Raw genomic sequence first — 27,396 nt, 5'->3', positions numbered from 1 at the left:
ACAAAAAATGTTTTGATTGTTTTTTACCCCATATACACTTCATAAATTGCCAAAAATAACATACTTTTCGTATTTAAAAGGAATATTACTTTGACTGGTTATTTTATTTTTATTTTTCCCTCCTGCTTTTAGGTTTTCTGAGGACAAAAATCTGTAAAACAAGAAATAAAATTGGTCTTGCCTTAGCATTACCCTTGAAGAGTCAAAGATCTGTTCAATTCAAGTCATGGGTGTTTGATGTGAGCGAGTTTTACGCTGCTTTTAACAATATTACAGCAATATCACAGCAGGGGGCACCAGAAATGGGCTTCACGCATTGTGTCCATATGGGGAATCGAACCCGGGTGTTTGGTGTGACGAGCAAACGCTTTAACAACTAGGCTATCCCATCGTCTGTGTGTGACGTAAATCCTGATTGTTCACTGAATATTCACAATTAGCAGATCAATTTGCCAGATTTCACAAAGTCTTCTGGATTTTTTAAACCATCTGGTAAACTATATGACGATCCTTAAACACTTCTACCAATCTTTACAAATTTCAACTGTAATCTGCCAGTTTTCTGTTTTCAACAAAACATATTTCAGATGATAATTTTTGATATCAGCAAATCAAATACCCGTATACTGGTATTAATTATTATTTCGACAGAATAAAATTAAAAACTGAAATCAAGATGACAAATATTTCAGAAAAGAAACTAAGAATAGAAATCAAAGGTGCTGTCAGCTTCCACCTGTTCTGCAGGAGGCTGAATGACTGACATGGGGCTGTCGTCAGACTGTCCAATCATATTGTCCATAGCAGGTAGGGTGGAGTCAGATGGCCCCGCCTCGTCCCTCATTGATGGTGAGGGTGTGTCTTCAGGCTGGTTTGGCTTGAGGGGATGAGTCTCAGAGGTGGAGGGTCCCGGTTGGGCGTCGACGGCTAGAGGGGTTGGGGAGGTGTGAGGGGAGGAGTCGTCCAGGAGGAAGGGCAGAATAGCTGGGGGCTGGAACTTACTGGATGTACCTGGAGAAAAGCAAGAACATTGTTAGAAATGTAGTTTTTAGGTTAGAAACAAATGATATGAATCTGGCTAAGAAATTTTTTAAATATATAAAAATAAAAAACCCAAAAGGGTGCAATACTGAATACATTGAGCCCACCTCTACTGCCTCACATACCAAATTTCATTCCATTGTGAAAATAATAACCAAACAGCTAAAAAATGTGAGCAATCATATTTTCAATATGGCTGCCCAAGCAGCTTATGTAAATTTGAAGTAAAAAATAGGGAAGTTAACTGTTGGCGAAAATGAGCAAGTTTCACCTAAAATTGATTCCATGGTTTGAGAAGTTTATGACATATGACGGAAGGTGGACAAGGTGACTAAAAAATCTGACCTAAAAATCTGTACCTTGTCTCCATAAACAACCAATATTTCTAAATGCCTGTCGCTATCAGAGTTTAAAGTACTTTTTCTCCATGTTATAGAATTTCTTTTAATTCTTCTCAATTTATTGGGATATTCTCACCTTTCCTCTGGTAGAAGAGGACGTATGCACTGCTGTAGTCGTCGTTGCGAGGCTCCTGTTTGCTGACCGTCTCATCATTGTAGTAGAACCACTCAGAAGTCAGGGGGTGGTTTGTGTACGATGTGTAATGGCCAGAGTGAGAGCCTGTAGGTGACATCAGAGAGTCAGTGAGAAAGTCCTATTTCAAGTGAGTGAGTGAGTTTAGTTTTACGCCGCACTCAGCAATATTCCAGCTATATGGCGGTGGTTTGTAAATAATAGAATCTGGGCCAGACAATCCAGTGATCAACAGCATGGGCATTGATCTATGTAATGGGGATATGATGACATGTGTCAACCAAGTCAGCAAGTGTGACTACCAAATCCCGTTATTCGTCTCTTACGACAAGCATGGGTTACTGAAGATCAATTCTAATTCGGATCTTCACGGGTCCCTATTTCAAGGCAGATTATTACCAGTAGTAACATGTTATACTCAATTACTCACATAATTTTACGCCTGGTTAAATTATTTTGCACTTTTATTTCCATATTTTTAAAACTCTTTTACCTGCACACAAGACATCATTTGTCCATGGCAAGAATCACATCAATATACAAGCAAATGATAACATTCCCCTGACAACTAGACAGTTTGATGAAAGGTTGATCTCACCTCCGAAATGACACACAATGCTGTAGAGGTCATATGAAAGGTCCTTGACCTTTGGTCCTGATACAAACTGCTGAAGGTCAAGGTCCTTGCGAGGAAAGACTACTTGGTTGTCGACTTTAGTACTCGACAACTCATGAAAGACAAATCTGGAAGTACACGTAAACTGTATATGTAAGAAAAGCCAAAATTACTCGTTACATGCAAATCACAATTTGCAATTTTAAAAAAAAAATTTGTTGTTTAATGCCACATTCAGCGACATTCCAGCAGTATGATGGCTGTCTGCAAATAATCAAGTCTGGATCAGACAATCCAGTGATCAACAGCATGAGCATTGACCTATGCAATGTGGATACAATGACATGTGTCAAAGAAGTCAACAAGCCTGACCACCCGATCCTATCAGTCGCCTTTTATGACAAGCATGGGTTTCAAACTTTTAAGGGCAGATGACAGACTTGCAACCACTGGATCTTCACAGATCTGGGGATGTGTGAGGTGTGCCTCCTCACCTCTTGAGATGCACGATGAGTGTGTCAGGGTAGCGCCACACTGTCATGGTTTTCTTGGCACACTGGTTCTGCTGACATGTGGGACAGTACCAGGGGTTGTGTTCGTCCAGGATCTCACTGCAAGCAAACGAGCATCATGGAAACAGATTGTCTGGATTTGATAAAAGCAAATCTTTGTATGTTGTACATCTGCCCGGAAAAGTAAAGTGTGTGAGTGTGATTTCACTCTGCTTTTGTCAATATTCATACAATATGACGGCATGAACGTCTGGGCTGTACACACCTGGGCCTAGATTTTCGAAGCTCTCTTAGTGCTAAGATAGTCGTAAGTGCCATACATTAACATTAACTTACTACTATCTTAGCTCTAAGAGAGCTTCGAAAATCTAGGCCCTGGTCTTTGGTATGATGAGTGAACTTTTTAACCACAAGGCCATCCAAAAGCCCCTCTTTCATATAAAAGACTCAAGAACCCACACACCCTGAATTTAGGCTGGATGGTCACTCAAAGTAATTATATCAGAGCAAAAGACCTGGGCTTAATGCGACTCAGTAAGAAAAAGAGTGTTACAACTCTTTTAACAATACTCCTGCAATATCATGGCTGGGGACACCTGAAATGGGATTTACATATTGAACCCATGTGAGGAATCTTACGTGGGTCTTCGGCTTGACAAGCAAATACCACTAACCTACGGTAAGGGATATTTCTGGCGGTTTGCCTGACAGACAGGGTTGATTGTGTGTCATTCTACTCTGACATTTTCCTAATACAAGTCCTTGGTTATGTTGGCTTAGAAAGTTGGGCTGACGCAGACCGAAGATGTTAACACTGACTGACTGAGTTTGGTTTTACGCCGCTTTTAGCAATTATCCAGCAATATCACGGCGGGGGACACCAGAAATGGGCTTCACTCACTGTACCCATGTGGGAATCGAACCCGGGTCTTCGGCGTGACGAGCCAACGCTTTAACCACTAGGCTACCCCACCGCCCCCCAAAGATGTTAACAAACAAAACCAACCTTTCAGTAAAGGCTCGAAAGCAGTCATAGACAGTGATGGGGTCGCTGGGTCTGAGATCCTGCATGGAGGCGTGTTCATGATACGCTGCTGCTTCCTGTTGCTGGTCATGTGACATGTCCATCATGTGGATGGTCAGATTGTCCCCTGGCTGGAGAGTTACCTCCCCTTCCCGACACAACACACAGCCTGTACAGTGGGCGGTGTACATACATCGAGAGCACCGTAGACCCTGCAACAAAACGTAATGTGGGTTACTTCCCTTTACTAAAGTAGCAGTAATGTTTTAGCAAGTGAGTTTGGTTTAAAAGTTGCTTTACAAACTATTTCAGTTTAAGTCATGGTGGCTTAATGTGGCAGAAAAACCTGCCGTGAATGTCATCATGACTCACCTGTCCATCAGTTAACACAACAGAGTACATCGCAGGGAATGTCATCGCGACTCACCTGTCCATCAGTTAACACAACAGAGTACATCGCAGGGAATGTCATCGCGACTCACCTGTCCATCAGTTAACACAACAGAGTACATCGCAGGGAATATCATCACAACTCACCTGTCCATCAGTTAACACAACAGATTACATCACAGGGAATGTCATCGCAACTCACCTGTCCATCAGTTAACACAACAGAGTACATCGCAGGGAATGTCATCACACTCACCTGTCCATCAGTTAACACAACAGAGTACATCGCGGGAATGTCATCGCCACTCACCTGTCCATCAGTTAACACAACAGAGTACAAGTTAACACAACAGAGTACATCGCAGGGAATGTCATCGCGACTCACCTGTCCATCAGTTAACACAACAGAGTACATCGCAGGGAATATCATCACAACTCACCTGTCCATCAGTTAACACAACAGATTACATCGCAGGGAATGTCATCGCAACTCACCTGTCCATCAGTTAACACAACAGAGTACATCGCAGGGAATGTCATCGCAACTCACCTGTCCATCAGTTAACACAACAGATTACATCGCAGGGAATGTCATCGCGACTCACCTGTCCATCAGTTAACACGACAGAATACATCGCAGGGGATGGCAACACAGCGTCAATCATGTCATACAGACAACCTCCAGGCAGTCTATTTGGCACATATAGAATAGTAGGATGACCAAACAACTTCTCAGAGCAGCTGTTGTCTTCTATGTTCACATCACATCGGAATGCTATCGGTATGGCTATTACCCTACAACACACAGTAACATCACCTTCAACAGCAACATATGAGAATCATTACCCTGTAATTAATCAACAAACTTTCAATATTGATATGGAGTTTAATTTTCTCTTGCTATATCCATAGTTTGTGCCTTGATAATCATTAAGGTAAATGTATTGAGTGAGTGAGTTTAGTTTTGTGCCGCTTTTAGCAATATTCTAGCTATATCATGGCAGGTGATGAGCAAACACTTTAACCACAAGGCTACACCTCCACTCACAACTGCATTATAAAGACAGTTGGTGCCTGTCTTTCATGTATTTCAATGAACATAAAAATACATCAACTTGCTCACTTGTTTTTGTATTTGTTACCAAATAGTCATAGTATCAATTAGTGGTGGTCCGATTAATTGAAATAATCGAAGATTGGTCGCAGTGACTAAACGACCACGCAATCGAACATGTTTTCTCATAATCGAACGCAATCAATCTTGGAACACTTGTTTGCATCAACAATATTTTTCACAAGGTTGCTTTTGTCTGTGTCGTTAAATTTACATTTCACAAGCACAACAAGCTTGTTGCAAGTCATGATTGAATTTATCTTAAAGAATACAGGAAATCTGTGTTCCTAACATACTAATAATCATTTAAATATGCAAAATCTGCAAATGGATTTTGTTTAATTTGCAAAAAACCAAATTACCACATGTTTTTTCTTTATTTTTTACAAAGACAACAGGAACATTTGATAAATGACGCTAACCAATTATTTTCGATGATTGATCGGTTGTAATGGACCAATCATCAACTATGAGATTTTAACCAATTCCCAACACTAGTATCAATCACTTCCATTGCAGTCCTATCAACCATACCTCTTTCCAGAAAGATTACAGTGTTATTGCATGGACAGCTAGTGAGGCCTCATTAGACTGACGTCTCACATTGGAAGTGTGTACAGATCGAGGATATTCGACGTCTGCCTACCTGAGTTTTGGCTTTTGACAGCTCGCACTCACAAGAGGGGGAGAAGTCTTCCATCATGTTGGCGGGCATAAGGCAGATCTGGAACCAAGATAACACAGAAGGATGTCCGAAGGACGTGACAGAATACTTTTTTCATTGTTTGTTTAACGCCACATGATGAAGGCACAAGGAGAAGTGATAGAGGGAGAGGTTTCACCCCAATATTCCAGCAACATTACGGTTGGGGACACCAGAAATGGGCTTCACGTAATGTACCCATGTGGGGAAACGAACCCGGGTCTTCGGCGTGACGAGCAAACGCTTTAACCACTTGGCTACCCACCACCCGTCCTCATGATGAAGGCACAAGGTGAAATGAAAAGAGTGGGGTGTCACCCTACTTTTAGCAATATTCCAGCAATATCCAAGTGTGGCCAGCTTCTTCACGTCGGGGTAATCAGTCAGGTTGAAACAGATACAGTTGTGGTCTATCTTTCTACATTACATGGACCCGCCATGTTACAACAGTGATACAGTTAATTATAGATCTAGTGAGCGAGTATGGATTTACGCCCGCTATTAGCAACATTTCAGTAATATCATGTCAGAGGACACACATTGTACCCACGTGGGGTATTGAACCTGGGTCTTCGGCGTGTCGAGCGAACGCTTCACCCATTAGGTGAGGTGAAATGGTATTTAACTTTTATGGACAAGATTACTGCACTTGGAGTGAGTGAGTGAGTATTTTTTTACGCTGCTTGTAGCAATATTCCAGCAATATCACAGCAGGGGACACCAGAAATGGGCTTCACACATTGTACCCATGTGGGGAATCGAACCCGGGTCTTCGGCATGACGAGCGAACGCTTTAACCACTAGGCTACCCCACCGCCCCCTTACTGCACTTGGATTGGAGCAATATGTATGCATACGTGCGTTCGTGTTTGTCGCTGCTTGTACTTGTCCAAACAAATGCCTGTTTCATAGTTTTAAACAAGATCTGACCAGTCCTTCTGTTATCTGCTAAGGGTCAACACCAGGCTGGGTTACAAGGATACCTGCCAAAAGCCCCTCGACCAAAAGCAATAAAAATGTTCAAGTCATTAAACATTTCTTATTAACACTTAAAGTGAGGGGCTTTTGGTCATTTTTTTAGGGCTTTTGTCCAGAGGGGCTTTTGACTCGGGTTAGAACATGTACCATCTTTTAAAGTGTTTAGGTAGACAAACGTAGCCAGGGGGTCAAACCCAAGACTTTTTGCTCTCTGCTCTATTCACTACACCAAGGTGTTGATGCATCAAGAAACACACAATCTACTTACTGGACAACAGTATCCTGCTTCAGTTGTGTGTTTGGCAGACATCTGAAATATAGAAACGTGCAATTAAACAGACAAAAGTAACTCAACAGGTAAATGTATTCATGAAATAGGGTAACAATGTGAAAGAAAATCAAATGCTTTTTTTTTTGTTTGTTGAACAGAAGGGGGCGTGTGGGAAGACCACCCTGATCTAACACTCCCTAGATTCATCAATCAGTATTCATGGAATCAAGAATATGCTTGCTGGAGTAGAAATGCACAAATATCCTTTCATGAATTCAATTTGCTATTCGCCATGACTAGAATTACATATTCCTACATATTTTTAAAATGGAGTATCTTTACTCGATTTTAGGTGATTTTTATCAAAGCAAGATATCCAAAAAGGAATATATCCAAGCCGGGCAGAATAAAAGTCGTTATCTACTTTGACAGATATGTGGTTACAGGTGTGATAAATTAACGTTGTCAACAAGGTTAAAAACATGTCATTGTTTCACTGAATATAATGAATACAGTCGTGCCCCGTTTATACAAACCTCAGATATCTGGAAAACTCGCCTTCCGAACAAAAATTCCTTAAAACAAATTCACAACGTTGAAAAATTACTCAATTATCCGGAAATCCGGTTTCCGTAACTGGATGGACATTTCCACATACAAAACCCTAAATTATATGCATTTTTTTCTTGTATATCTGGATGTCAGTACGTTTACACACGCATTTTACCGAGTGGCCTTGCGTGGCCTAACATAAAACAAGTTGGCAGTCTTTGAAGCGTGTTGACGTCTTATCAATAAAGATTACTTTTGAGGCCTATTATGTTCGTTTCTTTGTATGTCTTTTTACATATGGTCCTTGGTTCAGATATCTTGAAATTCATTTATCTGGAAAATTTCAAGAAAAACACAAGTGTCCGGATAAACGGGTCACGACTGTACATCAACTGCTAACTTTTTTGTTGTCTTCGTTACTCAATATTTGTATTTGTAACACAGTAATCATGATACATATCATATGCACCTCACAGTGGATTCATTTCAGGCACACGAAGTAGCATACAATGCAATCCTACCTCTAAGCAGTTTTGACAAAACGTCCCGCTGCAGGACTCGTGGGTGAGAAGGTCGTTGTCGGACAGCTCCTCCAGACAGATTGCACATGTCCGCCACTGATCCGCAATTCCGGGAATGCTGTTTATCACATCCTGGGGGATCGGTGGTGGATTAAAGTCTGACGAACTTGCCACATTGTCCCACGTGCTGTCACAATCGGTAAAACCCACTTGGGACCATTCCCAGAGTCCTGTTCCGGCCAGATCGGGATTTTCTTTCCCCATGTCGGTCTCTGCGAACGGTAGCTCTGGGGAAGTGGGATGTGGAGTCTCCTTCTCCGTCTTCGTTCTTGACCAACTCTTTGATTCGGAAAAGTTATCTCCCAGTTCTGGATCAACAGTCACCATGGAGGACTGTGCAGTCCTATTGGAGTGGAATAGGCCATCTCTGATTGGCTGATTACTAAAAGTGTCCATGTTGCTGAATATATCTGCGCTATCTGTCATGGCGTCACTCGACGTGGCTGTTTCTGCCACTGACCTGGTTGCAGAGCTTGGTAATGAGCTTGTCACACTTGCTACAGCTGGTTCCTGTTTGTCGTCTGGGCTTTCCTCAGGAGGGAGGGAAGGCTGTACCATTTCGAATGCATAGATTTTCCTGGATGTGTCATTGACGTATCTCAGCATTACATTGTCATCCTAAAATTGAAAAAGATTATCAATCAACTTCGCTGGTAGATATAACCACATATCTAGTACTCTGACTGACTGACTGAGTTAGGTTTTACGCTGCTTTTAGCAATATTCCAGCAATATCACGGCGGGGGACACCAGAAATGGGCTTCACACATTGTACCTATGTGGGGATTCGAACCCGGGTCTTCAGCGTTACGAGCCAACGCTTTAACCACTAGACTACCCCAACGCCCTCTAGTACTCTAGTGTCTGTGATTCTGTGCCACTGGACCACCTCCGTGGCGTAGTGGTTAGAGCGTCCGCCCGGAGTGCGGAAGGTCGTGGGTTCAATCCCCGACCACGTCATACCAAAAGACGTTAAAACATGGTACTTGTTGGTCCCTGTCTGGCGCCCGGCATTAATGGGTACAACAAGGACTGGTCGGCTTGGAGTCAGTATAATGTGTCTGAGTGGGGTATTCATGCTTCACTGCGGCATGGTATCTCAGTTGGCTAGCACTATAAAACCAGCTGAAGTTTGGGCTAGTACAAGCAGCCGCATATACACATGCACATCGTCATCAGCGAAATATTCTCAAGCACGACGTTAAACCCAATTTCACCTCACCTCACCTCACCTCTGTGCCACTGTGACTCTCACCAGTTTTAAGTGTAATGTTGTGATATGTTTTGCTTACGAACAACTGTGGCCAGTAAATATTCAAATTTGGACCTGACAATCTGGTGATTCACAGTAAAATGAAAAAGAAAAGAAATGCTGCCCCCTTTAACCTTGTGATCGATGTTATGAGCAACACCCCCACGTGACTGGTGACAATGACACAGAACCGACCACCACACCAAACCTGACTCCCTGGATGTATCTAAACTTTAGTCACATTTCGCAACCAGAATAACCCGTGAAGTCTCAGATTAGAATTGGTCTTCAGCCACCCATGCTTGTCGTAAGAGGCACCTAACAGGTTTGGGTGGTCAGGCTCGCATACTTGGTTGACACATTGCGCAGATTGATGCTCATGCTGTTGATCACTTGATTGTCTGGTCCAGACTTGATTATTTACAGACTGCCGTAATATAGTTGGATTGAGTGAGTGAGTGAGTTTAGCTTTACGCCGCACTCAGCAATATTCCAGCTATATGGCGGCTGTCTGTAAGTAATCGAGTCTGGACAAGACAATCCAGTGATCAACAGCATGAGCATCGATCTACACAGTGGGATGTGTTGACATTTGTCAAACAAGTCAGTGAGCCTGACCACCCAATCCCGTTATTCGCCTCTTACGACAAGCATGGGTTACTGAAGGTTAATTCTAACCCGGACCGTCGCAGGTTGATATAGCTGGAACACTCCTGAGCATGTTAAACAACAAACAAACAACCACAACAGATGACACGGAGCCAATTCTATCCCAGACACCAAGAATTTGGTCTTGTATTTCTTTCCCTTGAGATTACTCACCAGGACTCGAGAGACATGCGAGTCGAGGACCTCAGCTAGGATGATATCACAGTCAGGTTGGTGGAGCAGGCGGAGGAGTTCCCGCTTCAACTTGTGCACCTTGTCAGTCTTGTGCATGTTCAGGAGGTACCGTGTCGGGGGAACACCACGATGCACAAATATCACACCTACAAACCAGCAGGTTCACGTCAGAAAGTTTGTTTGTTCAGGATTACTATTATCATTATGAAGCTGTGTGTAAATACCGGTCATTGAGTCTGGACTAGAGTGAGTGAGTATTGCAACATTACGGCAGTGGACACCTGAAATGGGTTTCACACATTGTGCCCATATGGGAATTGAACCCAGATCTTCGGCGTGACAAGCAAACGCGTTAACCACTAGGCTACTCCACCACCCCGAGTACGGACAAGAGCTGTTATGATTCACCTGTGTATTCGATTAACTGAACCGCATCTCTTCATGAATTCAATTCAATTAAAAAACTATTGAAAGAGTGGTGACTGACTGACTGAGTTTGGGTTTTACGCGCTTTTAGCAATATTCCAGCAACATCACGCGGGGGACACCAGAAATGGGCTTCACACATTGTACCCATGTGGGGAATCGAACCCGGGTCTTCGGCGTGACAAGCCAACGCTTTAACCACTAGGCTACCCCACCGCCCCTGAAAGAGTGGTGAAACTTTGCTCACTAATGCAACTGGTTATGATCATAAATGATTTCAAATGTTGGCGTCTTAAATGAAGGCTCTTGCTCCATGATTTCCAATGCATGTAATTTGCTCAACATAAGTTACTTGTATAACAGTTTACAGACCCTTCTTTGAGAAGTGAAGACTGAATATTGATACCCTAATTTACCTTCCTACACAACCTTCAACCCATTTCCGGGGTGGAAATATCTTTAAAGTTGCTAGTGTACTCCGGTACAGTGGCACATGTAAAATCACTTGCCCTGATAATTTTTCCACTATACCGGCCATTTTCTTGTTGATTTTTTAAATAAACAACATAATTAACATTGGAAAGTCAACTGGACACCGGTACAGTGTGATATACAAATTTTCTTGCCCGACAGAAAAAAACACTGGACTCGATCGTCGGGCAATGGGTTATTTCCACCCCTGCATTTTCAAACCAACAACCAGAAGGGGTCTTTTGTACGTATATATTTTACATTTAATCCCATTTTCCCATTATATAGTCACAACAGTGCCTCTTTCTCAGACTTCATGGTAATACTTGTTTCAACATGCAGATTATCTTCCAACTGTTCACTACATGAACAGAAAGATAATCTAGTGTGTCTCATGACAGGGGGCAGTGTTAACACTATTGTCTTGTAACATTTATAAGAGTGAGTGAGTGAGTTTATATTTACACCACACTCAGCAACATTCCAGCCATATGGCGGCGGTACATTTATAAGAGAGCTGCCCTTGTGTAGGTATGGGTATTATCACACAGATCTTGTTTCTTTTCAGAACAAATATGCTAAAACACCCTGAATACACACGCAGTTACATTGTTTAATTTGATTATAATGATCATTTAAACCAAACACACCAAATGTCAGATAGCATAACAAAATAGTGTAACATACAACAGTCTGAATTCCCAAACTGATGGAGGAATGGAACACTGATGATTAGGGCTGCGCAATATAACCGGTTTACTGGTATTTACCGGTTCAGACATGAAAACGATACGTATTGCGATACGGAAAACGTCGTAACACTTGGAAATCTTCGGATATTTCCTTGCTTCATTTGTGCCAAATATTATTCACATTTTCATTTTATCATGATTAAAATTTGTTATTAAAGCTTAATCAAGCATAGTGATTTTGTTGTGTTTTTGCTCTATAAATCAGGCAGTAACTTGATTCTAAGTATTTTTTGTTAAAAAATACTTCATGCAATATACTGCAATGCATATCGCAATACATGCTTTCGCATCGCAATATATCGCAATATGAATATTCTCTGCAATACCCACCCCTACTGATGATTACATCATATAATTGCTAACTTTATGCTTGATTGGTAACTAATATACTAATAACTCACATATTTGCCTCTCCATAGCCCTGGGGATAGGCAGCGAGAGGTACATAAACGGCTCATACGTGACGGAGACGTGGCGGCACACAGAACAGACAACCTGCAGACAGAAATAACAGTAAGTGACCGACAAACAACGATTTCCATGTTGCAGAAAACTCATTCATACTAATTGCTTTAGATGACAAAGATTCCGGCATCCACTCCTTCAGCTGCTCATGAAACTGACATCTCCATTTTGTCAACTACATGCATTATCATTATTGGTGGTGAGGACTTACAAGTGACAAAACAATTGGCAGCAGTGTAACAGATAATTTGGAAGTCGATTGGTATTATGGAGGTTGTTAGTTACACTAAGCTATAGCGATTTACAGTATAGTTACCAAGTAGTCAAAGCAGTTACAGTAAAGTTCTAGCCCAGTGGAAATATAGTTCTAGCTATAGTACAGTTATTGTTTCAGCAGTCCCCTTAATTACAGTACAGCTACTGATTGATTTGTACATGACATGCAGGGGCGGTCATTCATTTTGTACATAAATCTTGGAGGGGTGGGGGGGATCATTCACATTGTACATGCCTCTCCATAATAATCATCATCACCCCTCTGGCCATAAATTATAAACGGTCCCTTACTGTCAAAAACAAAGCAAGCATTGTGTGTAACTTTAAGTGTGCTCTGTGTGTACTGTGCGCATGAGTGAGTGTATGTGAAGTGTGTTTGCTGTACTGTGTAAATGTGTGTGAGCATGAGTTATTGTGTGTGAGTGTGTGTGAACTGTGTGTGAATGTGTGTGTGATGTGTGGATGAGTTATTTGAGTATGAGTGCTGTGTGTGAACTGTGTGAGCATGAGTGAATGTGTGTACTGTTTGTGATATGTGTGTGTGTGTAAGTTATTTGAGTATGAGTGTGCCGTGTGTGTGAGAATGAATGAGTGTGAACTGTACGGCCAGTGGTCAGTGTGAACTGTGTGAGTGAAGTGTGTGTACAAGTTATTTGAGTATGAGAGTGCTGTGTGTGTGAGAATGAATGAGTGTGAACTGTACGGCCAGTGCTGTGTGTGAACTGTGTGAGTGAAGTGTGTGTACAAGTTATTTGAGTATGAGAGTGCTGTGTGTGTGAGAGAGTGAATGTGTGAACTGTATGGCCAGTGCTGTGTGTGAAGTGTGTGAGTGAAGTGTATGTACAAGTTATTTGAGTATGAGAGTGCTGTGTGTGTGTGAATGTGAATGAATGTGTGTGAACTGTATTGAAGGCCAGTGCTGTGAGTGAAGTGTGTGAGTGAAGTGTGTGTGTGATGTACAAGTTATTTGAGTATGAGAGTGATGTGTGTGATTGAAGTGTGTGTGTGAGTGTACAAGTTATTTGAGTATGAGAGTGCTGTGTGTGATCTGTGTGAGTGAAGTGTGTGTGTACAAGTTAATTGTGTATGAGTGTGTTGGTTGAAGTGTGTGTGTGGGGAGGGGGTAATGTGCGTGTGAGTGAAGTGTGTGTGCGCGTGCGCCAGTTATTTGAGTATAAGTTTGCTGTGTGTATGCATGAGAGAAGTGTTTGTGCAGATGAATGAACTCCGTGTCTTGTGTGTGTGCATGAGTGTTGTGTGTGTGTGTGTACTGTGCGTGTGAGTGAAGTGTGTGTATGCATGAGAGAAGTGTTTGTGTGGATGAGTGAACTTTGTGTGTGTTGTGTGCTTTCTTTGTGCATGAGTCAAGTGTGTGTGAGTGTGTGAACTCTGTGTGTTTGAGCATGCGATGTGATGTATGCAGCCACCTATGGCACTCACCGTGCTCTGAAACTGGCCCTGGAACTTGCCAACCACAACGCTGTTATTCTCCCGGAGATAATCATTCCATGCAGCGTCTGCCTCCTCCTGGTATATCTCAGCTCGGTTATTAACAAAACTAGCATCTAGTGAAAGAGCATTAACAGAGCTGCTTCGAGAAGTTACGTCCCCTTCATCTTCCGAACTCTCCACTTCCTCTGCATCCATACTCTCCGCCGAAGACTCTCCGTCTGACATTTCTTCCTCTAGAACTTTTTGAGTATTGAACTTGGACATTTCCTGCATTTGAACATTTTTCTCAGATTCATGCATAGAAACATGCTTACTGGGCCCAGCAGAGTCGATCTTGATTCGCTTGATATTATTTAATTCATAAACATCTTGAACCCTTTCCGAATCCAAAACATTAGGACAGGATTTGGACAGAAAGCGGCTCTTTTTTTCAACACGCAGGTTTGTATCCTTGATCCCAAAATTCACTGGATCGACATCCTTGTCAGCCTTTGCTTCTTCCCCGAGAACTTCCTGTAATATATTCACTTCCTCCTGCACTGGCCGCCGGTTATCCTGTTTGGCAAACTTATCTGAATCTATTGCTATCTCGCCTTCAGCTGCTTCGTTAACTAACACATTTGTATTAAGAGTTTTGGTTTCCTTACCGTAATACTCAAGCAAGCTTGATGGTAATTTAGAGGAACAAATATTATTCAACTGGGCCAAGTTGTCCGTCTTGCTGGAAACGACATTGTGGCCTGTCCTGGCATCTAGGTGAGCTGCTTTAGCTGTCATGTTCAGCATGGAGGTATTTGTGTTGCATATGTTGATATTTGTTCTGTGGTTGTTCTTATCCATAGAATCGGTGGATGAGGATACCGTTCCCATGGTAACATCTTCTTCTGATCTGCCCACATCTCCTGTCGACTGCAGCTGCAACTTCTTGATATTCAGGCTTTGTTCGGAGTCCGTACTGTGCAGGGACACTGTTGATTGGTTGCTGTCTTCGGAAGAAAACATGGAGGAATTATTTACAGTGGTACTAGATATACACTCGCTGCCTGTCTTTGGGCCCGTAGCAACGTTTGGTTCTCCGTGTCGACTTGATCACAAACACAGAGGGCTTTGATTGACTATGAGAGCTAGTCACATGATTGTTATCACATGATAAAGTTCCATCTGGGGTTTGGTCATCACCAGCATCTGACATTTCCATCAGCAGACAAGAGTCTTGATTATTGAGCGAGTTGGACAGGGGCTCGAGGACATGTAAAGGTGAGCACCCAGGCATGGCCTCGTTGTTGGAGAGAGGGGCCAGGTTGGACCGCCCCGTGTTGAGCTGCTCGTGAAATGTGTCTAGCAGGAGTGCAAGAAACTCCTGACAGTCGTGCTGAAATACAGAACACATGAGTGAGTGAAATTAGTCTTATGGTTCTGTCAGCGATAGAATCGTAGGATTATATGATTTGGTTTGGTTGTTGTTTTACGCCGCACTCAGCAATATTCCAGCTATATGGCGAGAGTCTGTAAATAATCGAGTCTGGACCACACAATCCAATGATCAACAGCATGAGCATCGATCTGTGCAATTGGGATACAATGACATGTATCAACCAAGTCCACAAGCCTGACCACCAGGTCCTGTTAGTCGCCTCTTATGACAAGCATGGGTTGCTGAAGACCAATTCTAACCTGGATCTCCACGGGTCTCAGATTATATGATCAGTAACATACAAGATCAGAGACATTCCAGAGATCCTTACTAACAGACCAGCTTGACACAAGGAAGTACACCATAACACAAGTGACACCTGCGGTCTCACCTTAAGTGAGTTTGTTCAGAAGTGCCTCTGTTCACCCGGCAGTCATGTGACTATTACAGAGATATCAACCCTAATTTAGCCCAGTTAGTATTTTGGCCAAATCTGATGCAATAATTAGTATTTTGGGGGCCAAAATTAGTATTAACTTTTCCAAAGAATTTTCATATTTAATAATGAAATATATAGGTATTCTTGTAATTAACACTGTATGCACCTAAATCAGTAGTCAGTATCTACATATAGCTTGATACTCAATATGAGGTCAAACTTTATTGTGTATGGTACGTATGCTACTTCATAATTTAATTTAATGTGTTTTTTTTTAATTCTTATATTTTTACTGCTATTGTAGTCGCGTATTTTGTATTGTTTTTTCGTAACGAATACGATAAAATCGTATGGGTTGGCATCTCTGCTATTAAGTCATATCACTATTAACCTTCCAGCACCTCACAGCATCTTTGGTTATCCGGGGTAATAATGTATATCATGTTGTAAGCACTTAGAGCATGTCCCTGCAGCTTGGTGTTCATCCCTCTATATTGCATAGCTCTGAAAAATCTACAGTCTGGTCAAAATAGACCTGCAGTCTTGTAGACTCCCTGAGGTGAGGTGAGGTGAAATTGGGTTTAACGTCGTGCTTGAGAATATTTTGCTCATATGACGACGTGCATGCATGTGTATGTGCGGCTGCTTGTATTAGCCCAGACTTAAGTTGGTTTTATAGTGCTAGCCCACTGAGATACCATGCCGCAGTGAGTGAGTGAGTGAGTTTAGTTTTACGCCGCTTTTAGCAACCAAAGTTGGGCTTCACACATTGTACCCATGTAGGGGAATCGAACCCGTGTCTTCGTCGTGACGAGCGGACGCTTTAACAGCTAGGCTACCCCACCGCCCCTCCATGCCGCAGTGAAGCATGAATACCCCACTGAGACACATTATACTGACTCCGAGCCGACCAGTCCTTGTTGTACCCATTAATGCCGAGCACCAGACAGGGACCAACAAGTACCATATTTTAACATCTTTTGGTATGACACGGTCGGGGGTCGAACCCACGACCTTCCTTGAGGAGGATACAAGCAGGACAGAGCCATGTGGTGGACAAGCTGAAGCACGCTTGATTTAACATACTTAGTGCAATGTCCATAGTTCTAGAGCTCCAATCTCACCTGTCTGTAATCCTGGAACTGGGAATGGTAAAGTCCAAGAGTGTCCTTAAACTCCTTAGGATGGATGACAGAAAACTGGCCACACCACATCTTGCACAGCAGCTTATAGAACTGACCCAGGAGTGTGTTCTTGTTGGTTTCTTCAAGAACAAAGTCTTCCAGCAGAAACTTGACAAGGGAGGCAGTGGACGTGAGGCACTGCAGCCCAGCGTTCATGAAGCATGTGTTTCCTAGGTTGTACAAGCCGCTGCTTCCGTGCACTGCACATGGGTCTGTAAGATAATCAAATTGTTCAGAAGGTTCTTTTGATTAACGCTGCCTATTTAGTTTTGCTGATGATTTATTGATTACTCAATATAACAAGTAGTGGTGGTCCGATTAATTGAAATAATCGAAGATTGGTCGCAGTGACTAAACAACCAAGCAATCGATCATGTTTTCTCATAATCGAACACAAACAATTCTAGAACACTTATTTTCATTAACAGTATTTCCACTAGGTTGGTTTTGTCTGTTACATTTCATAAGCACTACAGTACAAGCTTGTTCCAAGTCATGATTGAATTTATCTTAAAGACTCTAAGAAATTTAACCAAACCTGAAGAGGTTTTCAATTCTTCGAAGAGAGTCGTCCTTGGGGTAGTACATATTATGCATTTTCCGGCTGAAAAATGTCCTGTGACAGTTGTATCAATGTTGTTTGAATAAAAAGATTGAACAATAAATAAACTCTTTTATTTATTATACGGCCCCTACCTCACGGAGTTACCTCCCGTTACGCATGCGCACCAACTGGGTAGGCTCCTAGACCCGTATCATCATTCCTTCTGCTGAATATATCAGTGAACAGAATTGCGGGAGGCGGAGGTTCCTACCTCAAGGGCGACTCTCTCTTCGAAGAATTGAAAACCTCTTCAGGTTTGGTTAATTCTTCTTCATAGAGATCGTCCTTAGGGTACATATTATGCATAAACACAGACTCCCAAAGACCGGAGGCCAGGGAGGAGGGAATTCTGTCCAAGTACACACAAAATATAGCGATCGTATCATGGAAAAAAATTGAACAGACGCCATAACACTCACCTGTCACTTGTCCCAGTTGCGCTTCGGCGAGAGGCATTATGGGAGGGGAACTGACAGGGAGGAATTGTACTCAAAGACGACCTCCATTTAGCATAGTGAGACAACGCACGTGGTGCGAATGTCAACAAAGCCCCACCCACCATGTGTCTATTAGTGAGCACCGTAGGGGGGAATGTAAATACCGCCACATTCGACAAATAACTCCTGAGAGAATCGAAGGGGGTACATGTAGTTAGCTCACAGTAGCAGATATGTCAATAATACGCAATTATTGTACAGCAGCGTCAAAAAACAAACCAATAAACCAAGACTCACTCGGTCAGGGTGGCAGGACACTGTCCACTGGAGAGAACCAAACGGCCAAACCTCGCGCGATTACGGGGAATGTGTATCGAGCTGATAGTGCCGTATAAACGCGTCTTGGCGGCTCCAAATAGCGGCAGAACAGATCTCTTCAATGGGGAGTGCCGATGCAAAAGCTTTTGATGCGGCTACTGCCCTGACCGAGTGAGCCTTCAACCCCTCAGGGGAGGCTTGCCCTTAGCCTGATAAGCGGCACAAATACGAAAACTAGCCAGCGAGACAAAGTCTGCTTGCTCGCTGGCACACCAGCCTTCCCGCCACCGTAACAACAGAACAGCTGGGTACCCGTGCAGATTCCCTACGCTCGCTTGATATAGACTTTGAGCGTCTTCACGGACATCCAACGGGTGAGTGCTCGTAGGAGTGGTCCCCGATGTGGAAGGCTGGGTAAGAGTAGGAAGTTCGATAGGAGCTGTCACATGGAAAGCGTGATCGACCTTCGGTCGGTAAGTATCTGGGAGGCTAATACTGACACGATCCGTGTGAAACACAGTCAGCGCCGGTCGGACGACATAGTATGTAAATCGCCGACCCTACGTCCAGATGTTACCGCCACCAGAAAAACAGCTTTCCAAGTTAACAACTGAATGGAAATAGCCGATAGGTGTGAGAAAGTGGGACCGGACAGCCAATCTAGCACAATTGACAAATCCCAAGGTGGACTGGTTCGCCTGAGCGCAGGTCGAATCCGTTCCGCGCCAGCAAGAAAGCGCTGTACGAGAGGGTGCTGCCCCAGAAGAGCACCATCGACAAGGGTGTGAAAAGTGGAAATAGCGGTGGAGTAGCCACGAATGGTCGAAGCCGCCAGGCCTTCTTCCAAACGAGCTTGCAAAAACTCCAATACTCGGACTAAATCCGCAGAAAAGGGATCTGCAATCCCCCTATCTGAACACCAGCGCGCATAGCGGGACCACCTATCCTCGTACTGAACGTTTGTCGAATCCCGTCCGAAGCCAGAATTGTGTCTGCAACTGCTGCAGGAATTCCGTGCCTCGAGGTTAGACCTGACAGAGGCCAAGCCACCCACTGAATCCGTGGATTTGGGTGGGGCTCCGTTCTGAGTGAGAATGTCCGGTCGTAAAGGTAATAGAACAGGAGGCTGAGCCAGAAACCTGAGAATTACCGAAACCGCTCTGTGGACGGCCAAAGCGGTGCCAGTAGCACAAGTAGCCCGAGCTGGCTGGGTGGACAGCTGTGAAAGGACACGGGAATGAGTGGTAACGGCGGGAACGCCCAGAGCACTTTGCCCGTCCAATCCAGCAGGAAGGCGTCGGCAGCCAACGCCCCTGGGTCCGGTATCCGAGAGCAGAACATCGGGTGTCTGATGCGTCCACGGACGCAAACAGATCGGACGCAAACAGATCCACCTGGAGCGACCATCTGCACAACTGGGAGATTACTGACTGAAAATCTGCCTGTCGAGCATCCACTTGGTTGTCGCAGGGCCAGGATCCGTTCCGAGAGCCGCATCTGCTCGCTGCCCAGAACGCCCGTCTCCAGCCCGGGAGATAAACAGGGGTGAGTACCTGACAGTCGCACTGATCGCACCAAAGCAGAGGAGAAAGTCCCATATGGCGCCTCCGGAGGCCTGGGGCTGGGGACACCGTCTGCCTCCCAAGGAACGGAGATCCTGCTTCAGAAAAACCAAGTCCTGGGTGGGTACCTGCTTGAGGTTGATTATCCACCCCAGTGAAGTTAGAATGTCTATCACTGTGTGAGTAGCATCTAGACTTCGCTGGCTGTGTTAGTGCTCCGAGCAACCAGTCGCCGAGGTAATGGTAACAACGCCTTCCTTGCGAGCGGCGAGGTAGCTGGGACTAACATGAGCTTGGTGAACACCCTTTGGGGCAGTCGATATGCCAAGGGGAGCACCCTGAATTGGTAACACATCCCGGAGAACCAAGGTACTGCTTGAACGATGGATGTATGGGCACATGCAGAATCACGCATCCTTTAGGTCGATTGATTTGAGCTGTCGGGCTGAACAGATGAGATCACCGAGTGTCTCCATCTTGAAGGATGGTACTTCCCTGCATCGCGATTCAGAGGTTGAGAATGGGGCCAACCCGCCTCTTTCTTGGACGAGGAAGTACGTGGAGTAAAATCCCGCCCTGTTCCTCTCACGGTGGAATGCCCTTGTCCAGCAGAGCCTGAACTGCAATATGTCCGCCCTTGCCTGACATGGCGGCACGGTATGCGGCGATGCCGGCGGACCTCGCTTCCACAGTGGTAAATGGCCGATGCTGCAGACCGCAAAAATTGTTGGTAGCCTTCTCCCCATTCCGGCAGGAGAGAAGCTGACCTCCCACTGGGATATGGGGTAGGAAGCTGCGTTGTCCCGAGCAGCAGAGCTGACTGGGTGTGACACACGGCTTGAGCGGCAGCCTGATGGGTTAACGGGAGGTCGGGGCAGAGGACTGCTCCTTGCCCCTACCCTTGGCGGACCTGCTCCTCCGCCTACCCCTACCAAGCGGCCGAAGCCAGCCGGCAGACTCGGGTGTAGGCTGCACCCGGCGGAGGAAGGTGGAGCGGGAGCTGGGGCGAGACACCCGCGGATGCTCCAACAAGGCCTTAGAGTCCTTGAAGGAGGTAGCTGCAGCTGCAGCCTCCCTGATGACCTGCTGTGCCCCTGGAAAGAGGGTCGCTCCCAGACGGAAAGGGAGGGCCAGCAAGGTCTGCTGCGTCGCTGTGGAGCACCGGTGACGCCGTCGACAGCCACAGCCTCTGCGATCCCCATGACTGCGCACATCACCGTCGGCGCAGCAGACCGCCAAAGATTCGCGCCAAGGTGTGCCTGCACTTCCGGACGGAGCAGCACATCTTTACCGCGGTAAACGCCGAGCATGCCCTCCGCCTCAGGGCCGACCTCTGAATCGAGGAGAGGCCTCATGGACCACCACCCTGACCTGCTGCATCGCGTTCTGGTAGACCACCTCGTAGGTCCGGTACGCGTGCCGCAGGGGGTCGCCCGCGAGGGCAAACGGTGGAGTGAGGCGCCCTTGCCGAGCAGCCGGAGCTGTTCCGGAGGAAGCCGAGCCTCCCCCCAGGGCGACGGAAGTGAACACGCACTCGTCAACGATGGGAACAACGAACAGGGAGTCCTCCCCAAGTTGGTACCTCCATACTAAGTCCGGCAAGTCGAACCGAACACGGGTACCAGACAAGAGGGGCTCGACCACGTCCTGAACCAACGAAGGCAGAATGCGGAGCTGCGTCTGCGAGGGCTGCCGAGGGGCAAACGCCTCGCCTGGCAAGCGGAACTCAGCCGAGTCCGAGCGGCCAACAGGCACCGCGGCTTGGGGTAGGCCCTCGGCAATTCTTTGCCGACCTCCCGCAGAGCCGAGGCAAAGCGGAAACCTCCGTCATGCTCCTCTACCTCCCCAAGCTCCATTGACTCGGCGCCGGTGCCCGAAGTCAGAGGCTGGGTCTCCTCCAAAGAGGACCCTAACCCCGACCCGGTGGGCGGCCTAGCGCTAGGAAGCACAGAGAGGGAAGAGCAGACAGAGCGCTCCACGTCGGCGCCTGGAAGCGTGCACGGACCCCGGTCCCGAGACGCTGGAGGCAGACCAGGCAGAACTGGTGCCTCCGCTCTCATGGGGCGGGAGTGCGCAGGGACCGGAACACCAGGAATACTCAACGGTCCCTGCGCCAACTCCGAGAGGGGACTGGGAGCACCTCCCCTCTGGGGCAGCCGAGAGGCGTCGGACCCGGCCAGAGGCAACGGGTCTACAGACGCCTCAAGGCTGAGGGATCGAGCCGAGCCCGGCGATCCCACCCCCTGACTCTCCGCCCCCCGTCCGGAGTGAGCAAGGAACTCCTGCCGGAGACCTCCAACAGACTCACGAACAAGGGACTTCACAGAGTCCATATGCTGCTGAAACAATTTGTCCATTAGTGTCATATCAAAACCACCAGTACTAGCAGGAGACGGGGTTTGGCTTCGGGATTTTTTTCCCTTACGTGACTGTTTCTTAGTCTTAGACGGGGGGACCTGCGTCAGTTCCCCACCCGCCTCACGCATCTCTTTGTAAAATAGCGTGTCCGCCGCCCTCCGCTTTTGGGCCCGGGGGGAAAACCCAAGACATATGGTACATGTGTCCGCGTCATGGCCAGTCTTTTCTAGACAGGCGACGCACTGGTCATGCCTGTCGGCCCGTGGAATGCTCTGTCCACAGACCGAACAGGATGAAAAGGCCTGAAAGCAAACACGCAAGCATGTAGCTAACGGCGGACCAGCAGCATATATACACGTAGAAAACATTGAAAAATACGTGAAGGCTACCACGGAAAGTAATAGTTGGTTCAATACGCAATATTACGACCACATGGCACGCTAAACTTCCCGCCATGGCAGAGCAACACGTGCGTAAACCACGGGAAAGTTCGCGGAATATGGTGCGCATGCGCACGGGCGGTAACTCCGTGAGGTAGGGGCCGTATAATAAATAAAAGAGTTTATTTATTGTTCAATCTTTTTATTCAAACAACATTGATACAACTGTCACAGGACATTTTTCAGCCGGAAAATGCATAATATGTACCCCAAGGACGATCTCTATGAAGAAGAATTATGTTCCTCCATACTAGTCATCCTTTAAAGATGTGAAATTTTGCCAAAACCCCCAAGAACTACGTTTTTTCCCTTATTTTTGTGTGCATTAACACATTTCATAAATGACGCTAACCAATTATTTTCGATGATTGATCGGTTGTAATGAACCAATCATCAATTATGAGATTTTAACCAATTCCCAACACTAGTAACAAGCATATGTAACAGAATTTAACCAGCATTAGATCCTGAAAGGTGTTGAGTTAGAGGGAGCTAACTGGAGTAAGTGGAATTGTTTCAGCCTGAAGATTACACCAAGAAGTCTTACCAATATTATAGAAAATGGACAATGCAGGTCATACAAGCTTACATACCTCTAATATCCTTTGAACAAGACATGGTGGCATCTGCGAAAGAATTGGACACTGGACTGGAGTACCTCACTGCAAGAAAAAGAGAAAGTCTATGATGATTTATGCATGGTCAGCAATATTTCCTGGAGTGATTGAGTGATTGATTGAGTGATTGAGTGAGAGCTTTGCGTACTTGAACTATGTGTGTGTGAGTGAACTCTCTCTTTCTCTGTGTGAGTGAAGGTGAACCAAGTGTGTGTCTGTGTGTGAGAGAGAGAAGGACTGACTGACTGACTGAGTTTGGTTTTACGCAGCTTTTAGCAATATTCCAGCAATATCACGGCGGGGGACACCAGAAATGGGCTTCACTCATTGTACCCATGTGGGTATTCGAACCCGGGTCTTCGGCGTGACGAGCCAACGCTTTAACCACTAGACTATCCCACCGCCCCTGAGAGAGAAGGAAAGAGAGGCAGAGAGAAAGAGAGAGAGTATGGGTTACAAGCCCATTCAACTCCACATATCCCATGTAACCATGTGCAAATGTATCCCCACCTGTGTGGACTTCCTGTCTGTCTGGCCTGTCGGTGGACACCATGCTAGAGAGGCTTTCTTCTTGTACTTTAAAGGTTGAACTGCTTTGACCTACAACCAAAGAAAACAAAGTTGAGTTCTAGGGAGAAAGCAAGTTGAACTCCTCCTTTAACATGTTTCCAGTTGGGACATAGTCTAACTGATGCAAGTCTTAGAAGCTTACCACTTTGACGGAACCAAAGGGCAAGTGTACAGTGTTGTCAAACCTGGACATATAATCAGGTGAGGTGAAATGGGGTTTAATGTCGCACTTAAGAATATTTCGCTCATATGACGATGTGCACGCATGTGTATGTGTGGCTGCTTGTACTAGCCCAAACTTAAGCTGGGTTTATAGTGCTAGCTTACAGAGATACCATGCCGCAGTTTAGCATGAATACCCCACTCAGACACATTATAATGACTCTAGGACGACCAGTCCTTGTTGTACCCATTAATGCTGAGTGCCAGGCAGGGACCAACAAGTACCACATCTTAACATCTTTAGGTATGACGCGGCCGGGGAACAAACCCATGACCTTCTGCTCTCCAGGCGGACGCTCTAACCACTACACAACGGAGTTGGTGTTGGAAATATGATCAGAACAGGATTCAAACCCATGGTTTTATTGCATGTCTAAGTAATGCAACTCAACACACAGTGACTTTGTGCAACCTGTAGTGTATAGTTTGTGTGTATTTGGCAGTGCTCTTAGTCCAAGACTGATTCAGATATTGATAAGAAACATACTGGTATTCATTTTCAACCTCTGACTTAAATCACAGGCAAATGCTCAAGTTCCACCAAAATATATAATGAACAGCTGACATAAATGAAACCTTTCACTTTCCATGCAAAAACATGGCCCATAGCTTTAAAGGTACTTGTAGCTTGGGCAGAACTGTTTTCCAAAGTGGATTGGTTGGAGTTTAGGATACAATTGTAATACACATGACCTAAATGAGAAACTCCCATTTGTTCAGTCTCTTGCTAGTATAGTGACTTCAAACTGAACATCACAAGGCCTGACATAAATCTGAGCATCTTACCTCCACTGCCAACATCACTAGGGGAGGTAACTCTTTCATTCCCAGCATGGTCTTCATCAGAGGGATATCTTAGCTGCTGTCCAAGAGCATCAACAGCCTCAGAGGGCTTCACACATTCTTCCATGGTGCCCTGCTCAACATCCAACACTGATGATTTCACACACATCCCTTGCTCGTCTTCACTCGTGCTGCTTGGTTCAGCTCCGACATCACTGCCGACCGACGTCATGGTAAAGATGACTGAAGTAAAAATTGAGTGAGTGAGCGAGTTCAGTTTTATGTCACTTTTAGAAATATTCCAGCAATAGCATGGTGGGGGACACCATAATTGGGCTTCACACATTGTGCCCTTGTGGGGAACTGAACCAAGGTCTTTGGTGTGACAAGCAAACCCCTTAACCACAAGGCTACCCACCACCCCTGAAGTGAAAAGAACTTTCTGTTGTTATTTGGTTGTCCCGACCTGTCCTAACTCTTCAACTTCTGTCAGCTAGACAGGCATGCTGATTTGTGTTGGGGCTGGGGGTTTATGTTTGTGTATGTATATATGAGTAAGTAAAGTCCGGTTGACATCATTTGAGACTGATGAATTGCTCACTAACACAAAATCTAATAACTGCAACAAAACCAAATGTTGCACAGTCCCATGAAATCGACAGACAGCTCTGATGATTTGAGTCATAATTTTGGACACCAGAATAAAAAAGCTGTTTAACAAACGATCATTATTTTGTGGTCACTTTTCGCTATTTTCTTACGAGGGAGGACCACTTGCTGGTAGAACAGCCAGGTGTGCGAGTTGTACGTGTGAAATTGAAATTTCACTGCACACGTTTGTTGGTTACCTGGCTGTTCTTCTTGGTACTTGCTGGATTATGCACAGTATGTTGTTGGCAGAATTGCACACACATTCATAGGAGGGTTGTGAATGTGAACAACAAACAATTATTTAGCTATCAGGTCCTCACCAAAAGATATAAAAACACTAATGCAATGCCAAAGCCTATTGTCACAGTGGGGGACACCAGAAATGGGCTTCACACATTGTGCCCATGTAGGGAATCGAACCTGAGTCTTTGGCATGACAAAGATATGTTCAGTCTAATGACAAAGATGTAGATGAAGGTAACTTTGGAATGCTTGTTCTCTTAGACTTGTCTTCCGCCTTTGATACTGTGGATCATAAACTTCTGACAGATCGGTTGGAAAAGATTACGGTATCCACGGGACTGCCCTCAAGTGGTGTGTTTCCTATCTACAGGACAGAACCCAGTCTATCTACAGGACAGAACCCAGTCTATCTACAGGACAGAACCCAGTCTGTATGTGTACAGAACACCATGTCACCTGCTACTATATTGAAGTGTGGAGTACCCCAAGGCTCTGTCCTAAAACACTCAAATGCATGTCAAGATACCGGTTTTACGATCACGTATCGCAATACGTACTGTTTTCACGTCTGAACTGGTAAAAACCGGTAAACCAGTTATAGTGCGCAGCCCTAGTATTGGAATAATACAGTATTTGTATTGTCTCTAAGAGTAAACAAAATGTATGTAATATCAGTTTAAAGTAGCTTATGACTGTCTAATTAAATATTTACAAAGATCACTAAATATTATACAGGGGTGGAAATAACCCATTGCCCGACGCCCGAGTCCAGTGTTTTTTTCTGTTGGGCAAGCAAATTTGTATATCACACTGTACCGGTGTCCAGTTGACTTTCCAATATTAATTATGTTGTTTATTTAAGAAATCAACAAGAAAACGGCCGGTATAGTGAAAAGATTATCAGGGCAAGTGATTTTACATGTGCCACTATACCGGAGTACACTAGCAATTTTAGAGTTATTTCCACCCCTGATGATATCACATCTAGTGAATGAATGGAAGTGTGCAAGTATTGATTTTATTTTTAGAATGTTTAATAAGTATTTGTAGATGGTTTGTTTAACATACAAATGTAGATATTCAAATTCAAATCTTTGTGAATAGTAATAGTATATGTGCATTATTGTAGTATATTTAGTCTACATGGTCTATGAGTAAAAGTGGTGGTCCGATTAATTGAAATAATCGAAGATTGGTCGCAGTGACTAAACGACCAAGCAATCGATCATGTTTTTTCATAATCGAACACAAACAATTCTGGAACACTTGTTTTCATCAAAAATATTTTTCACAGAGTTGGT

At 44.8% G+C, this 27,396-nt stretch overlaps 1 protein-coding gene across 1 annotated transcript in view; it reads right to left on the bottom strand.

The window, feature by feature from the left end:
* Positions 1–583: 583 nt before the first annotated feature.
* The window catches only part of LOC124291222, a 28,192-nt gene continuing 1,379 nt past the window's right edge, over positions 584–27,396 (bottom strand). The window contains 18 exon segments of the mRNA XM_046728165.1: positions 584–1,011; positions 1,519–1,662; positions 2,174–2,319; positions 2,686–2,802; positions 3,710–3,939; positions 4,723–4,893; positions 4,895–4,912; positions 5,878–5,955; positions 7,181–7,222; positions 8,257–8,934; positions 10,391–10,557; positions 12,462–12,555; positions 14,242–15,266; positions 15,268–15,625; positions 17,231–17,502; positions 23,603–23,671; positions 24,137–24,226; positions 25,205–25,444. Of these exon segments, the coding sequence (XP_046584121.1) occupies positions 701–1,011; positions 1,519–1,662; positions 2,174–2,319; positions 2,686–2,802; positions 3,710–3,939; positions 4,723–4,893; positions 4,895–4,912; positions 5,878–5,955; positions 7,181–7,222; positions 8,257–8,934; positions 10,391–10,557; positions 12,462–12,555; positions 14,242–15,266; positions 15,268–15,625; positions 17,231–17,502; positions 23,603–23,671; positions 24,137–24,226; positions 25,205–25,433 (4,239 nt within the window). The 5' untranslated portion in view covers positions 25,434–25,444 and the 3' untranslated portion in view covers positions 584–700.

Source organism: Haliotis rubra, unplaced genomic scaffold (assembly GCF_003918875.1).
Source record: "Haliotis rubra isolate DU_JTF1 unplaced genomic scaffold, ASM391887v1 Scf486, whole genome shotgun sequence".
Lineage (NCBI taxonomy): Eukaryota > Metazoa > Mollusca > Gastropoda > Lepetellida > Haliotidae > Haliotis > Haliotis rubra.
This window is presented reverse-complemented; position numbering and strand designations above follow the sequence as displayed.